Raw genomic sequence first — 17,582 nt, 5'->3', positions numbered from 1 at the left:
TCTAGGTCTTGTAAAAACAGCTTTTCCCAAAATAATCTTTTTTTAAATAAATTACCCACAACAGTAATGCTGTTAGTAATTAATCAATCCTCTGCCTTGTCTGCAACCCAAACATAGCAGCACTGAGAACCTGTAAGAAACTAATGGGGGATATGATAGAGGTCTATAAAAATCAAGAATGGTGTGGAGAAAATAAATAAGGAAGTGTTATTTACATCTCACAGAGCTGCTGTGAGAATTAGTTATTAATGCTGGTATATTTTTAAAAAGTACTCTTTTTGAAGATAGAAAAACCGAGGAAAAGAGGGTAAAACCATTTATTTGCCCAAAGCTTTACGGTAATTTAGTCAGAATTAGAAACACCAGGAGTTTCTGGTTCCCAGTCCCATGTTCATGCCTTTAGACCACGCTGTCTTTCATACAAAAAAGGCTAACACAAGAAAACTTACTCCTTCTTCAAAGGTCCACCTCTTGCTGACTTCATGTTCATTGTGATTGAACATTTCTTGATGAATCTCTTGGATTCTATGTCTCATGTTTTCTATTTCAGTGATTAGCTAAAGATACATGATAAAAGCAAGTGATTAATGCTGGTCTGTAAAATATCAAGTTTACAACTGCATTGTATTATTGACGTGATCTACATAAATTAAAATATGAAAGGTACACAGCTACTTTAGGTGCTGTCCTGAACAAGTGGGATAAAAGTGCACATCGTCTTAGCTCTTCGTGTAATGGACCTGAGGAAATCTTGGATCCAGTGGTCGGCCTCTTAATTTCTGAAGTGATATAAATCTGAGATGCGTCATATCCAAACAGGATTCCATCTTTAGTTTGGTACAACTCCAAATGGGCACTTTTTTCTAGCTGGTTCCATGCTTTTGCATGCCCTTCAAGGAGCAAGGATCTGCAGAAGCCATTACTAAATAAATAAAACCTCACAAAACATGCCGTAACTCTTACCCCATTTATTTGAAAGGGTCAACATTCTGCTAAAATTTTGTAGATCACTTTTAAGATTAAAATGTTAATGACATTTCTTTCAAACCTATGTAGTGTAAGGGAGATCTCTTCTTGTCTATACAGCCAATCACACACTAACTGCTGCTCTTTGGCTCACATGTAGGAGTTGACACTCTACACTATGGGATCAGCTCAGCCAAAAACACAGTACAGTACCTGCAAATAAAAGAAAACTCTCCTCTCAGCAGCAGCAGATTGAACAAACATGCAAAGGTGTTCCGCAACCTTGCCTGCACATTTACCTTTGCAGGGTCAGTTATGTCCTCAATTCCAGTAGGAAGGTCATCTCCGGGTGGTGCATCATCCCCACTATGGCCATTGACAGACGCCAATTCCCGGCGCAGCTGAATAAACTGCTCAGGAGTTAGAAGGTCTCGAGGCAAATTATTTTGTATGTATTCTTTAAACCTGCAAAGAAACAGGATTTGTTCACCTAACAAATACACAATTTTTACATGTTATATTTTAAAAAATACTCACTTATTTTAAGTTATATGACAAAAGCGAGAAAGTTACTCACCTTGTGCAGTGACAGAGGTTCTTTGAGATGTGTGTCCCTGTGGGTGCTCCACTTTAGGTGTCGCTGCGCCCTTGCGCTCGTAGCCAGAGATTTATGATAGCAGTGCCCCGGTTGGGCCGCACATACACAGTTCCTGTTTCATGCCACTTCAGGCGGTTAACTGGCGCTGTGTGACCAACCCCCTCCCTCCCACCCCCCCATTCCTTGTCTACTGCAGAGTCTGTATATGATAGAACTCCAAAGCAGAGGGGAGGAGGGAGGGTAGTGGAACACCCACAGGGATTCACATCTGGAAGAACCTGTTACTGCACAATGTGAGTAACTTCCTCTTCTTCTTCCAGTGGTGTCCCTGTGGGTGCTTCACTTTAGGTGACTTCAGAGCAGTGCCCTCCGGTGGAAGGAGGGGGCTTCGGAATTGAAGTTGTAGCAAATGAAAACACTGTGTGACCAAAGAGGGCATCAGAAGATGTGTGTTGTTGCAACACAGTGTTGTGTAAAAGTGTGTGGTGAGACCCAGGTTGCAGTCCTACAGATTTCTGCAATAGGGATGTTGTTGAGAAACACTATGGAGGTTGAAAGACTCCTAGTAGAATGCCTATGGATCCCAATAGGTGGTTGTCATTTATACTGGAGATAACAGAGTTTGATAGAGTCTGATATCCATTTGAATAGGCATTCTTTGGAAATGGCGTGCTCTTTAGAGCGTTCGGTGATAGAAACAAATAATTTTGGAGACTTGTGAAAGGATTTTGTTCTATTGACATAAAAGGCGAGAGCCCTGCGGACGTCCAAGGAGAGTAGTCTGGGTTGTCTACTGTATGTGGTTTCAAAAATATGTAGCTAAGTATATAGGCTGGTTAAGATGAAACGATGAATCCATCTTGGGCAAAAGCTTAGGATAAGGTCTGAAGATACTTTATCTTTAAAAAAGATCATATAGGGTGGATCCCTCACGAGAACAGCTAGTTCTAACTGCCTGGCCAATGTAATGACCACTAGAAATGCAACCTTCATAGAGAGGTGTAGTAAGGAGCTTGTAGCTATGGGCTAGAAAGGGGGCTCGGTGAGGGCATGGAGGACTAGGTTGAGGTCCCATGGTGGGGTGGGTGTTCAATGTGACAAGTAAGTCTGTGTGACATAGGAACTGCTGTGACGTGTCTGATCTCGGTGGGATGGTGGAGCTCGGTACTGTATGCTGGAATGAGCTTATCGGCGCTGGTGTGCGGCTGGTGTGCATAGTACCAGCAGTAGGTGGCAGCATTAGCGCAGGAATGCTCAGTATGGATGGCTTGCTTGCTGTTGTCAGTGCCATGGCATAGGGTTTCACTTTCCCCTTAATGCCTGTGTCAGAGCTCCACTGCTTTGGAGCTCTGGGTTTCTTAGTACCATCGGGACGTGGTCTGTTGGCAGTTAATATGGCCGGCACAGTCAGTACCAGGAGCATCTGGCCACTATTGGAGCACCTTTTCTTGGCCGATTCCGGAATCGGGGACATGGTGCCCCGTTTCTTTGCTGCCTTCTTGGCAGGTTGTTCAGGATCTTTTCCCCTGAAAGAAGGGCCTTTGTCCAAGGCAACAGTTGGCCATTTCTGTCTGGGAGGAGTTCGTACCTCAGGCTCAGACACCAGGCGAAGAGATTTCTCCATAAGGAGAAAGCTTTAGCTGTAAATCCCTTGCCTTTTTTGTGCCGGCTTTCAAGTTTAGACAGTGCGAGCACGTTCGCTGTATATGTCCCTCACCCAGACATCACACGATTTGAGAGTGTCCGTCCGAGAGGTGTATTGAAAGCTGGCACGTAGTGCAGCATTTAAACCCTGGGGAGCCAGGCATACCCTGGGGAAGCTTATTGTCTCAGTGATGCAGAGCGATATAAAAGTATAGTGCCACTGTAATTAGGAAGACTGGAAAATTTATGGTCCTATGGGGAAATTTTTTAAGGACGGAGATAAGGTAGGAAGAGGAAAAAAGTCTATTGTATTCTAAGAACTATGAATTATTGCTAAAGGGACAGGAAAAATAATTATTTCTAGCTGTGAGGCGCTGCTGAGTGCTCTGACGTCAGGAGAGAAGGAACTGGGGGGGGGGAGAAAGAGGGGGTGGTAGTACAGTGCCAGTTAACCACCTGAAGCAGCGCGAGATGGGGACTGTGCATGTGTGGCCCAACCAGGGCACTGCTACCATAAATCTCCAGCTACGAGCACAGGGGCACTACGACATCTAAAGTGGAGCACCCACGGGGACACCACTCGAAGAACTGATTATTAGCACAAGTGGATGGTTTAAGAACCTAGAACTCTGCTGGAGATGCAACTTCTCACAGTGTACATAATACATAGGTAGTATCTACTAGGTGTGCAAAGCAGCTTCCTGTTTCAAAGGATTCAAGTACCATGAAGGGCAAACATTAAGGAGTAGCTTGTAACTGTGAATACCTTGCAAACTGTGGTGGGAAAAGGCTACCTACTCAGTGAATAGGATGACATGGGATGCTAATTCTCAGAGAATGACCATTTGCTTGGGAATTCCTAACAAAAAACTTCTTTAGAAACTAGTAGGAAGACTGCTGTACCTCTTAACTAGGGTTTCTGGTTTTTAATGTTTACCCTATCCAAATTAATACAGATATTTACTATTTAAAACTGAATAAAGTATTTTTCTTAAATTAGTTTATGGTAAAAAAAAACAGTTCAGCTGAGAATTGCAGCAGGACATGGAATTAGAAAGCTGAACAACATAACTTTCTGGTAAGATGCACCCTTTTCTGGGTTCACCCCATTTTTCTTCCTGCTAACAATTCCCACAACTTCCTTTTTACAAAAAAGTTGGTCATAGGTGAATTTTCTAACCTTTGCTTCAGCGCTCAAAAGAATAAAAAGATCTACGTCCGTACAACACTCAGCTGGTTCGCAGCTCCAGGCAATACTGATTTCAATACATTTTATTGTGTTGTACATTTTGCATCAGTTTGAGGTCTTGCTGCTCCAAAGAACACTTCCATGACTCCCTAAAGAGAAGTCTTTGCCCATTCTTAATGAAGGTGAAAACATTTTCAGTCTCCAATTTTCTATTAGCCCTCATTTTATTTATTTAAAGAAATGCTAGCATGTGAAACAGTGTACTCACAGTATCAACATAAGAACTAAAATATAGACGGTAGAGTAAGACACTATACAAATGTATTTGCTTATAATTAAGAAGTGAAGTTTACCCAGAAGCTTTGTTTTTTTGGAGCGACAATCACTTTTATTACTGGCTTAAGTGTAATAACTTTCCAAGTTCCTGTTTGGATTGAACAATTTTGAGTTTTACAAAAATATTAAAAAATTAATTATATTTATGCTTATTTAGCACAGTTAATAGCATCAAGTTAACTAAAGCTTTAAGCTGTCCTTACCTCTGGAAATGATGGCTATAAAGCTGCGTTGGAATCCCCAGGATACGATCATATATAGCTGTAACTTCTCGTAGGTTGCCCTGTTCATTTTCCCAATTTATATACATTTCCCATAGTCTGTCAGAGCGGAAATCTGTCCCTGCAGCTAAGACTGCATGTTCATAGGCTCTAAAAAAATGAAAAAATGTTTAACAGCCATTTCTGAGTGTAGTACCTCAACTATTCAAGGAGCAATGAGAATTAGGTGGATTTTTATTTTTTTTTGTAAGAGCCTCTGAATGTTCTATTTAGCTTTTACTGCATTCTTTTGGGGATTCAAGCAATGCACGTTACCAAATATGTTCTCTAGATATATGATCAATACAAGACCTTTTTAATAAGCAGATCTACAGTGATTTTTCCTAATATTTTCACAATAAAAGGAATAAGAGCAACATAAAAATAAGCCATAAATAAGAAATCAAACCACTAAAACCCATGAGGAGTTTCTCTCTAAGAGCCTATTCCCAAGGCTCTGAGGAATGAATGGAACTATTTTATCAGACAAAAATAAAGAGACATCAATACAGCTAGATGCTACTTCAGCTTCGCTCTCATGGCTAAAGATTTTACTTTTTCATGTAGCTACATATCATTTACAACAGTGTTCATGTGTTCCCCCCCTCCTTTTCTTTTTTTTTTTTTTAAATCACAAACAACTTACCCTCTTACGGTATTATTAATTTCAGGGTCAACAGGATCCAGTGTCTCTTTTAAGAAGTTTATATAATGTATCCAAAGATCAACACTAAGAGGTATTGCCTGTAGCCCTCTCCGATATACCTATGAAGAGAACAACATAAACTGTACTTCAAATATTTAATAGCGTCCTAAGAGAGAGGCAACACTGTGTTATCCGGTGAACCTTAGAAATACTAATTACTGGAATTTTGTTTAAATAATCTACCATTACCATTTGGGTGGAGGTTGGATAGAACATGGCAATGTTCTGATCTCCACGTGCAGAGTCTTGATCTTCAAAGCGCAGCGGTCCCTGCATTCTGACCAGGTTGTGTGGGCAGGCTTTGGGGTACAGACCATAGGGCACAGACCCATTAGAGCATCATTGACAGCGTCTGACCAAAAATGCAATAAGATGTAGCAATTGTGACCAGCAAACCAACTATATTGTTTTGAAAATGAGAAATAAATGTAAGTGACAGAAAAGCCCTGCCCTACTTGTTAAGCTGCAGTGTAATACAGAGGCTTGCACTGCAAAGCTTGACAAACTGTAGAGGTTTAACGCACCTGCCAACAAAGAGAGAAAATATTAGCTACAAATGCCACAAAAAAAAGTGACAAATGCAAACAAAATCCCTATAAATCTGACCATATATGGTAGGTACTGGCAGCCAAAATGACTTGCAGTGGTTTAGTCATCATTTGGCTTACAGGACCAAATGGTGATAGCTATATCCAGCTACCAACGTACCTCATCAGACTGTTTAATGTTGTCATGTCGCTTTTCAAGGTCTGCATACTTTTTCCAATATCCATAGCAATATGGATAATGTGTGAAAAATCTGTCAAATGCTTTCCTGGCAGCCAGCAAGTGGTTCTGTAAGAAACATATAACAGAACTGTAACTTACAGTTCTTAAGAGAAAGTTTCAAATAACTAGAGAAGAGCATGAATTCTTACATGGAGGGCACCATTCCAATTCAAACACAGAAAGCCACGTCGTAATATCAAGTGCTTTTCCGTAGTTTTATAAATAACTTTGAATATATGTGAGAACAAATAATTACAACACCAAGACCTATGCTAACTTAAGTTACAGGTTTACAAAGCTGCAAGCAGACACAGCTTAAGTATTCCCACACTACTCTGCTAGCATCTTCAATCAGAACCTGCTTCTTTCCACCTCAGCCACTGCACTTGATTCTTTAGACCAGTGGGTCTCAAACTTTTTTTTACTGGCGACCCCTTTCACATCTCAAGCGACCTTAGAGACAAATTTGTTAGTCTCTAAGGTGCCACAAGTACTCCTGTTCTTTTTGTGATTTTATAGGGACAGTCCCGATTTTTGGGTCTTTTTCTTATATAGGTTCCTATTACCCCCCACCCTGTCCCGATTTTTCACATTTGCTGTCTGGTCACCCTATCCAAATCTCAACTAGCTGTCAGTAGGGCTCCGAGTTTTCAGTGATTCTATAAACAGTGACATCAATGTAACTCAGCAAGCTTGGAAACAAAAATTTCCACACAAAACTAGACTAGCATTTGAACTTTTAAAAATAGACTGAGAAAAAGCCATTATCTGTTAGCATCTGATGTCTGCATTACAAGCCGTGTCAGTAGTAACACTTAGAAGGTGTAAATCATTATTTGAGTGGTAAGTGCTGGACAAGCAATATTCATCTACTAGCTTGATCATAATGCAAGTAAGATGAGTGTTTTTGTAACTAGGTAGAGCTACTCTTTAAAAGGATTTTACAAGATATAACAATGCTATTTTAAAAATCTAATTAGAAAGTTTCACAATATTAGTGCTCTCAAGACTTAATCATCTTTTTTTTTTTCCTCTCAACTAGTTGATGACATGGCACAATCACAACTGGCCACAAAAATTGGCCAGAGCTGCAGTGTCCTCATGCTCTGATTGTCCCTAACCTGTGACTGCAGAAGTCAGGGCTGGAACACTCAATAACTGCCCTGTTCTGTTCATTCCTTCTAAAGCTTCTGGACCTACCCACTGTCAAGAGATGTACTAGATGAACCACTGGTCTGACCCAATATGGCCATTCTTATGTCCCCTTTTTGAAGTGACTAGAATTCTACATGCATAAAGCACAGAGATTTGAGAACTGAAGTCAGAGCTTGTACCTTTAAGAAAGAACATGGCCCAGTAGTACAGTAGAAATCCAGAACCACTGCCTTCAAACAATACCTGCTAGGGACTGAGATACAACTGTAAATTCAAGACTGGAATCAGAGGACAATGTTTTTAATTCATCCTTCTGTGCATTTTGGGAAAAAAGATGTACTAACCTCCTGCTCTACGTACTGCAGCAGATATACCCAACCTGTGAAATCCTGGGGATTCTCCTCTACTACTTTCCAGAACTTCTCATATTCAGGAGGGAAATGAGCCTCAACATCAGTCGTGTGTAAACTTTGAATATTTGGTATTCCACTCTCTTGTGTGATCTCCTCATTTACATCAGGAGAGCTATCAGGAGACTGTTCCATCTCTGTGACACTCATAATCTCTGTACTAAAGTCCGTAAGCTGCTCTCCTGCTGCGTCGGTGCTGTTGACTGTGTTGTCATTACTTAGGTTACAGTCATCCTCTGTATGATCTGAGTTCTGCATAGCTGCTGTTTAATGTTGTTCTGTTGAATGATATCCTGTGGAAATACAGATTAAAGGTTACTATCTTCCAGATGCCAGTACAATTTAGCTGTCAATTTTTAAATTGTCCTACTTGATGTAGCAAAACATTTCAGCTAATTCAACTGAACTACAGGAAGAACGTCATTTTAAAAGATTTATAATCAATTCCATTTGATTGTAAAAACGTATCCTTGTTACAAAGTAAAACGTTATTAAATAACCAATAAACTGCCATGTTGCCTCTGATGAAATGAAAAGGATTGCTCGGCATCTCACTGCAAGTAAAAGAGCTGGCAACTGTGTTCTCAGGTGCATCCAGTATTTTTTTAAATTAACTGATTTAATATGAATCTTCTGTACTTCTATGTAAAACCAAAGACGAAAGTTCACAGAAGCCTGCCAGAGACAAAAAGGATTTTAACCAACAATCGAACAATCTCTAGCTGTGCAACATGACTGGCCATGGATTAATCCAAGTTAGATAAATAATTATACTTGAATGAAGTGTTGTAGCGATGTTGGTCACAGTACTACTTCACCTATTTTTTATTGGACAAATTTCTGTTAGTGAGAGAGAGAAGTTTTCAAGCTTACACAGAGCTAACCTGAAGAAGAGCTCTGTGTAAGCTTGAAAGACGTCTTTCTCACCAACAGAAGTTAGTCCAATAAAATAAATTACCTTATCCACCTTATCTCTCTAGTTATACTTGAACAGTTTACTTTCAACCATCTGAGAAAGCATCCTAAGTGTCTCACACATTCATCTGCTTTGTTACAAACTTAGACTTTCCACACTCACTAGCAACATTCATATTTACAGAAACACTGACCGTGATGGGCATCCCTAGATTTTTGGGGAAAGTCAGATGCAAAATCTTTTGTAAATATCCCATGTAGCTATCCAGGTATTACAACCAACCACTGCAATTTCCTTGTAAGAGGTCGAGGTATTTTACCCTGTATAAAATATCTGTTTAAGTCAATTTACTACTGCTAGTTAATACAGAATACTATATTCCAGTTACACCCCAAAGTATATCATCAATTGTAACTTCTAGATGAATTGGCTCAAACTAGGATTTCAGCAAGAAAAAAAATTACCACCAACAGCAACACATTCCATCAGGATTCAAGATGGCTAGACAGGATCAAGCAACATAGGGTCGCAAAAAAGATTCGGTCCAGACCCTGCCACACAGACTTTCTTCCAGGCAAAAGTCACAAGACAGAAGCTTCTCCCTAGTCCTCCAGGAGGGATTCATCCATCATCCCACTCTGCATCCTTGATATTCCTGCCAAGTGAAGCACCCAAACCAACAGACACTTGCCTGGCACAACTCAGCGACATGCTACATCATTGCTTGCTGTTCTGTCTCTGCTGCATCCAAGCCCCTTACAAGAGAGGTCTAGATCTCAAGGATCCTGCATTTATCTTTCTCTGAACTCAATGGGAGAGCAGTCTAAAGTCAGAACCATCCAATCAGCTCCCTAGTAATAATGGATTTTATCACTACAGTTTCATAGATTCCAAGGCCAGGAGAGACCATTGCGGTCATCTAGTCTGACTTCCTATATAATACAGGCCAGAGAACTGCCCCAAAATAATTCCTAGAGCAGTTTTTAGAAAAAAATCCAATCTTGATTTAAAAATTCAGTGATGGAGAATCCATCTCAACCCTTGGTAAACTGTTTCTTAATTACTCTCACCATTAAGAATGTATGCCTTTGTCTAGCTTCAACTTCAGGCATTAGATTGTTATACCTTTCTCTGCTACATTGAAAAACCCATTATTAAATGTTTCCCAGGTACATACTTACAGATTAATCAAGTCACCCTTTAACCTTCTCTTTGTTAAGCTAAACAGATTGAGCTCCTTGAGTCAATCACTATAAGGCATCTTTCCTAAAACTTCCATTATTATTATTAATAATGGGGCTCTTCTCTGAACCCTCTCCAATTTATCAACATCCTTGTTGAACTGTGGGCACCAGAACTTCATTATATACCACTCCCCCACTTTGTGTGTCTTAGGAGAACTTTCAGTGATGGTTTTATGTTTTCTTTCAGCTCACTGATAAAAATGTTAACAGCCATGGGGTCAAGATCTGATCCTTGCAGGACCCCACTGGAAACACGCCCCACTCAAGGACTATTCCCCCTTTCAATTAAAGCAGATGCAGTCTCTCCCATGCTACCTCATCCTCAACAAGAATTGCATAACTAATATGGCTCTCGCCTAAGATAGGAACTCCAGATATTGTCCAGGCTTAGTTTTCTATACCTATCTTTTAAGTCTGAGGGACCTTTCCTTCTTTCACATTCACAATCCATGCCCAATCCTTCAAAGCGGCTGTGGATTTTATACCAGCCTGATGGTAACAAACATGACTCCAAAACCTGCAATTAGGGGTTGATGCTCCGACTTCCTAGGTCCAAAGCATTGGGGGTGGGGCGTGAAATTGGTCTACAAATTTTAACTGAGGGCTTGTCTATACATAGAGCGCTGCAGCTGTGCCACTGTAGAGCTTAGTGAAGATGCTACCTATGCCAACGGGAGAGGCTTAGGTACTCCACCTCCCCAAGAGTCAGTAGCTATGTCAACAGGAGAAACCCTCCTGTCAACATAAAGCTGTCTACACCAGGCATTCAGTTAATATACCTGCATCACTCAGGGGTGTGGATTTCCACACTCCTGAGCGACACAGTTATACTGACATAAGTCTGTAGTGTAGACCAACCTTGAGTTTGTAACCAGGCTATAACAAAATTTAACATGTTGTTCCTAACACTGCAGCTATACTATGTTTCCAACTGATTTATCAGCAAGGGAGTACCAACTGCATAGGTAACCAGGTTCTAGATAGGATTGTCAACCACATACAAACAACTGGGCTGGCAAGTCCTACCACCTCTCAGGTCCTTTCTGGGGGAAAATATTCCAGTCATCCTCTGCACATTCAAAATGAACTCTAAAACCCACTTCTTGAAAGCAGTATTCCTGTGACTTGGGAGGGAGAAACAAAAACCTGTGTGTTCAATAAGTAAATGCTCAGATACCATGTTGAGAAGTACAGTAGAAAAAGCCTAGACAAAAGCATACTGCACCAGTGGAGAAACGCTGAGTCCTGTGTCCCCGGCACCAGCAGCTGAGACTGCATGAAACAGCTGCCCAAATTTCCCAGAAAGCATCAACACAAATCCGACTGTGCCAAGTAGTGTGAAAAGGCAGATGCATGGCATACCAGAAAAAGGCTGCTTTTTGGATCCTCTGAACGGTGTTCAGTGGAACTGTTAAATGAGTATGTCTAAACCTGACCATACTTACAATGATTCTGTCTATGGTGAATATAAGCAAAAGTCTGCCATGTATAGATCACTGCATTACTGATGGGCCAGATAGCCAGCCACAATACTTACAATTGTTAGTGTAAGATAACTGTATTTTTCATTTTAAACTTCCTTGTTTCTCTTGCCTGTAAAAGACTGCATGTATCCTTCACCTTGTGTATTTTGCCTACATGAGTTAGCATGTCAGTAAGTTTTAAATTATCTCTGGGAGGGACGACCATACAGTCTTGTAGTAGAGACAGTTAACAGCATGGAGCTGACAGCTTTTTTTCATAATACTCTAGAAAAACATTTCAGCCCTTATCCTCCATGCCCCTTTCAAAAGGCCTGTATTTTAAGTTGAGGTCACAGTAATCACACCCAGGTGGTTATAGAGGCCAAGCTCTTTCTGACCTTGCCAATGACCGTGCTGGAGAACTGCAAATTACAGCCACGCTGGCTGAATGAAGTGATAGCCAAGCTTTAGTGTCCTCCCTTGAAAAAAGCCGAAGAAGCATCAAGCAAAGGCCCAGCTAGACTACAGGAGAAAAGCACTGTGTTAATGTAAACTCTCAGTCAGTCCTAAGTTTCTGAGAAAAGAGCCTTTGAGCCAAACTGCACCCCAAAACGGAGAGTAAGATCCCCAAAGAAGCCTCCAATGAAAGGCACTTGGCACAGGCAGGAAGTGGCTGCTTTACAAACCAGAAGTGAACTGGAATTCACAAAGGTACCAGGTGTATCATGTCAGCAAGCGTTGCCACAGAAAAAGAATTAGTAGCCATATCCGGAGAAGAGGAAATTGATGAATATGCTGTAGTGAGGGGCAGAGCAGTAGATTCTGTCTGAGAAATATGGTAATATATTGTGTTGGAGAATTGATATATGCTAATGTAATGAAAGACTATTGCACATACACACGCAGACAGCTATTTGCAATGCATAGCTAAGAATGCAAAAGTTCAGAAACTGTTTAATCTGTGCAACCCAAACATTTTATTAACATTGGGGATGCAGGTGTCACATCAACGGGGGAGGGGGGGAGAAGGGTGTGTTTTGTTTCAGAAAAACTTAGAAAAAAGGATTAATTCCACAAAATGTTAAAGCTTTGTTGACTTGCAACAAATTGGCAACAATGCATGTAAATTCCCTAATACCGAATTATATGGCTATACACTGCTAGAATGCCATATCCCACACCCCTAAGAGATCCACCAGAGGAAGTCCCTCTCCCGCAAACTTAAGGAACTTTAACTACAACTAGTGCCCTCTCATGAACCTTACATATTGTGCTACTGCCCTCCCTAAGGATCCTCAATATCCCAACAAGGTCCACGGGGACTGAGCCAACAGTTCTTGTGTAGCCCTATTCTCAGTCCTCAATATGCTTTTCACCATGAAGCTAAGCTCACCATGCATGCATGCACAATGAAGCCTTTTACACGCATATTTTACAAAACAGCTAAAAGTTCATACAAAGTATATTGCATGTGATCGTCAAAGGTTCATAACTCAATCAATTCTCTTCAGAACAAAGGCATTTCCAAGTAAGAATGGTAACTCCATGCTAAGTTTCACTTTCAACTCGCTTTCAGGATATTGCAAGCTGTAGAATGTCCACAATGTTCACACATGGGTTGAATTGGTTTTTTGGGGGGTGAGGGGGGTGTTTTGTTGATTTTTAAATTGGAAAAGCATTTTTCACTCTTCCCATAATCAAAAGTGACTACACCATTTTTTCCTAAACTTGAAAAAACAAGGGGTAAAACTGCAACGTAAGCACGATTAACTGTAGTGGTCACTCCCTCTCTTTCTACAGTGTTGCAAACCAGCTTGCTGGTTACGGGTTATTAGTAAGGGTACTCAGGATTACCATCTTATTTACATTATGGTCTAGGAAAGCATTACTTCGGTAACATCTTCCAAATAGCTTGAAATACACATACTATTTGTAAAATTCTCAATCATAAGGGTTCCTGGCATCAAAAAGGGCACATACTGTAATGTTAAAAAACCTTGAGAAAAATGCAGCATTTGTATGATAGAAATAGCTCTGTAAAATTGCATTACTACACTGCACAGCATACTATACCATATCTATTACAGTATAAAAGACTTGTGTAGAAGATGGTCAATCTATTAAGAGACTGATCGCTAAGTTTCCATTTTGCCAATATATAGCATACTCAAGTGATTTAGCAATTTCAACTGCAATTATATTAACTTCTGTTTTAAAAATTAGTAGTGAACTAAGCCATCATATTCTTTTTTAAGAGCTTAAAATCTACTTGCCATTTTATTTTTAACTTGCAAAATGAGAGTAGACAAGTGCTGAGGCAGAGCAGTGGCTTACCAGCAGAGTAGGAGCTCAAGTTTTGGTAGTGGGAGATCATCCTCTCTATGGAGCTCACAGATCGGGAGAGGAAGCCAATAAATATATGGAGCATAGAGATTCTCCTCTTGTTTTTGGTGATGAGATTCACTACTGTGCACCATTTGAGCTGATATATGGCTTCATCACCACCAGAACAGAGCAAACAACTCATCAGAACTTGGCTTGGATAATTAATATCTGAAGTGTCCAATATATTTTAGACTAAAACTTATTCTTTGAAATTACATAGCAATGAGACTATTACACTGTAGTTTTCCTTTAAAACGTTTAACAATCAGTGCTGCTGCATTAAAACACCAACATCCTATAATATATGCACTCTGGAAGCAGATTTATTTTGCTGAGTTCCAGGGATGTCTCTTCTCTCCACACATGGTCCCCATGCTTCTGTAGCTATGTAGTACCAGTTACTACTGAGAAGCTGCTGACTTTGGGAGTAAAAAGGCCATTTTGAGAGAAATAAAACTCATTTGCAAAATTCAATAATTTTATTAAGCTTTAAAACTGATCTCATTCATGAATTTTTAAAGAATCTCCACTGAATCTAATATTACCCTGCAAGAATGCAAATACAATCTCTGTAGTAATTATTTCTTCATCCATACAGTAACATTTTCCCTTTGTTAAAGGAGAAAAATTGTTTACCAATACTATCAAGAATGCAAAAAGCTACACAAATAGAATTTATTGATGAAGTGAAAAACTACTGCACATTCTGCTCTAGAGTGGACTAAAACACACAGTAGGTCCTACATAATATCACCTATTTAAAGTTTCTCTGGGATTAATATCACATCAAAGCACACACAAAGGTATTTAGTGTATGCAGAATATTCATAATATTGCTTAGGTCTCTTGAAGATATCCATTCAGTACTGAGATCAATTTAAAAATGTCACTGAAAATCAAAGTGGAATTTCAAGGGGAAGTTGAATGTTTGACCACTCCTTTCCAACAAGTAATGAAGCAGTAACACTGTGAACTGTCAGTACAGTACAGATTGTATTGTTACATGGAAACAGAGGTTACCAGTTGGAGTTGAATATACAATGTTGGCAAACTCAAATCAAAAATTTGTAAGTGGTTACAAGAGAAGAGTATATAACAGGGGTGGCCACACTGCAGCTCCTGAGCCACATGCCACAAGCAACTCTTTTACAGTTAGAGTGTGACTGGAAGAGCCCTCCCTGCCTCCCCATTCTCCAGCTTGGGGGGGGGGGGGATTGGAGAGAGCGAGCTCCGGATCTCTGCCTTGCAGCAGAGTGGTGGGAAGGGAGGGGGGGTGTCTTGAGGATTCAGTCTGCGGGGCACACCTGCCAGGGCTTGGGCTTCAGCAGGAGCAGAGCCCCAACAGGTGCCTCCAGGGGGGCCGAAGCCCTGAGCCCTGGCAGGACCATCCCAGCTCTCCAACTTGTGAGGATTGTCCTCTGCGGCTCCGAGAGTCAGTACTTTTGGCCACCACCCGCTTTCCCCAACCACCCCCAGCTCTTCTAATTCCCCCCCCCGTTCCCCAGGCACCACCCCCCCGCTCCCCCCTCGGTTCCACAGACACCCCCCAGCCCTCCTCAATTCCACCCCCCCCGTTCCCCAGGCACCACCACCCCTGCTACCCCCTCGGTTCCACAGACACCCCCCAGCCCTCCTCAATTCCCCCCCCTCCGCTCCCCAGGCACCACCCCCCCCGCTACCCCCTCGGTTCCACAGACACCCCCCAGCCCTCCTCAATTCCCCCTCCGCTCCCCAGGCACCACCCCCCCTTTCCCCCGTGGGTTCCTGACACACCCCCGCCCTCCTCAATTCCCCCCCTCCGCTCCCCAGGCACCACCCCCCCCCGCTACCCCCTCGGTTCCACAGACACCCCCCAGCCCTCCTCAATTCCCCCCCCTCCGCTCCCCAGGCACCACCCCCCCGTTCCCCCCTCGGTTCCACAGACACCCCCCAGCCCTCCTCAATTCCCCCCCCGTTCCCCAGGCACCACCCCCCCGTTCCCCCCTCGGTTCCAGACACCCCCCAGCCCTCCTCAATTCCCCCCCCGTTCCCCAGGCACCACCCCCCCGCTACCCCCTCGGTTCCAGACACCCCCCAACCCCCAGGCGCGCGCCACTGCCGAGGCTCACACCGCACTGAGGGGCAGCTCCCGCGCGCCCCAGCCCAGTACTGACCTGGCGCGAGGTTCTCTGCCATAGGCCCGTTGCGGCCGCACCAATTCTGCTAGACCCTTCTGGAGCGCGCACTACACATGCGTACCAGCCATTCCGAAACGTGACTGCGCATGCGCCATCACCCCGAAAGGCGAAAGCAAATCATTACGCATGCGCCGAAGGCCACACGCAGAAGCGGCGCGCCGCCTGTCCCACGGAAGGCATGCGCCAGCGCCCTCAACCCTTGCTGTGCGCATGCGCCAACCCAACGCGGGGTTTAGCTGCGGGCTCGGCCGAGGGGAACGTCAGGCTGTGGCTCCGCCCCCCCTCGGTGGCCGGCGCTGCACGTGCGGAGCCTACGGGGGCCGACGTGTCACCTCACGCCAGGGCGGCCCAGTCCGTCCTCAGCGCCTCTCCCCGACCCAGGCCTCGGCTCCGCTCTCCTCAGCCCGGCTCTGTCCCCCGAGAGCTCCCCTCAGCTCCCCCTAGCCCGGCTCCGCTCTCCTCAGCCCCCCTCCCCCTAGCCCAGCTCTGCTCCCCCCTCAGCTGCCCCCAGCACCCCCCCCTGCCCCCAGCACCTCCCAGGCCTCGGCTCCGCTCTCCTCAGCCCAGCTCTGTCCCCCGAGAGCTCCCCTCAGCTCCCCCTAGCCCGGCTCCGCTCTCCTCAGCCCCCCTCCCCCTAGCCCAGCTCTGCTCCCCCCCTCAGCTGCCCCCAGCCCCCCCTACCCCCAGCACCTCCCAGGCCTCGGCTCCGCTCTCCTGAGCCCCCCCCCCCCCCCCAGCCCGGCTCTGCCCCCCCACCATCCCCCTCTGGTCTCAGCAGCCCTCAGCTCCCCCCAGCCCCCCCTCTGCTCCCGCCAGCCCCCAGCTGCCCCCCTCCCCCACGGCCCAGCTCTGCTCCCAACAGCCCCCCATAGCTCTCACCAGCCGCCCACCCCCCCAGTCCAGCTCTGCTCCCACCAGCTAACAGTAGTAGTTAGCTTACCACACCCCCAGGGAGCTGTGCAGACTGTGTATCAGGCTGACCAGTAGTTTCATTGTGTGCTGTACTCTCCCCAGTAGGTTGTCACCCTTTTATACTCAGGTTGTAAGCCCTTTTGCGTAAGGGCTGCATATTTAAGAATATAAGACTGGCCATACTGAGTCAGACCAATGGTCCATTTAGCCCAGTATCCTGTTTTGCCACAGTGGCCAATGCCAGGCACTTCATAGGGAATTAACAGAACAGGTAATCAAGTGATCTATGCCCCTATCACCCATTACCAGTGGCATAACTGGGTTTTGTGCTGCATCTTTATTCAGGCCTAACACCAGCTTCAGGCAAACAGAGGGTAGGGACACTTCAGAGCATGGTTTTGCATCCCTGCCTAATAGCCGTTGATGAACCTATCCCCCCCATGAACTTATCTA

The 17,582-nt window shown here is 43.6% G+C and overlaps 1 protein-coding gene across 6 annotated transcripts in view; it reads right to left on the bottom strand.

Moving 5' to 3' along the window:
• PRPF39 (pre-mRNA processing factor 39) overlaps positions 1–16,330 on the bottom strand; it is a 33,770-nt gene extending 17,440 nt beyond the window's left edge. Inside the window, exons 1-7 of one of the 6 annotated variants that reach the window (XM_045014640.1) lie at positions 16,194–16,330; positions 7,967–8,325; positions 6,408–6,533; positions 5,640–5,758; positions 4,937–5,104; positions 1,266–1,431; positions 450–557 (exon numbers count right to left, since the gene is read on the bottom strand). In XM_045014640.1, the coding sequence (XP_044870575.1) occupies positions 450–557; positions 1,266–1,431; positions 4,937–5,104; positions 5,640–5,758; positions 6,408–6,533; positions 7,967–8,290 (1,011 nt within the window). In that variant the 5' untranslated portion in view covers positions 8,291–8,325; positions 16,194–16,330. Of the gene's footprint in view, positions 1–449; positions 558–1,265; positions 1,432–4,936; positions 5,105–5,639; positions 5,759–5,888; positions 6,536–7,966; positions 8,326–16,193 lie in introns of those variants that run through there. The other 5 variants (XM_045014643.1, XM_045014644.1, XM_045014641.1 and 2 more) reach the window with 5 other exon arrangements.
• Positions 16,331–17,582: the final 1,252 nt, after the last annotated feature.

The sequence above is a fragment of the Mauremys mutica genome, chromosome 4 (assembly GCF_020497125.1).
Source record: "Mauremys mutica isolate MM-2020 ecotype Southern chromosome 4, ASM2049712v1, whole genome shotgun sequence".
Lineage (NCBI taxonomy): Eukaryota > Metazoa > Chordata > Testudines > Geoemydidae > Mauremys > Mauremys mutica.
The sequence above is the reverse complement of the archived record's forward strand: the minus strand, read 5'-3'. Positions and strand labels throughout refer to the sequence as shown.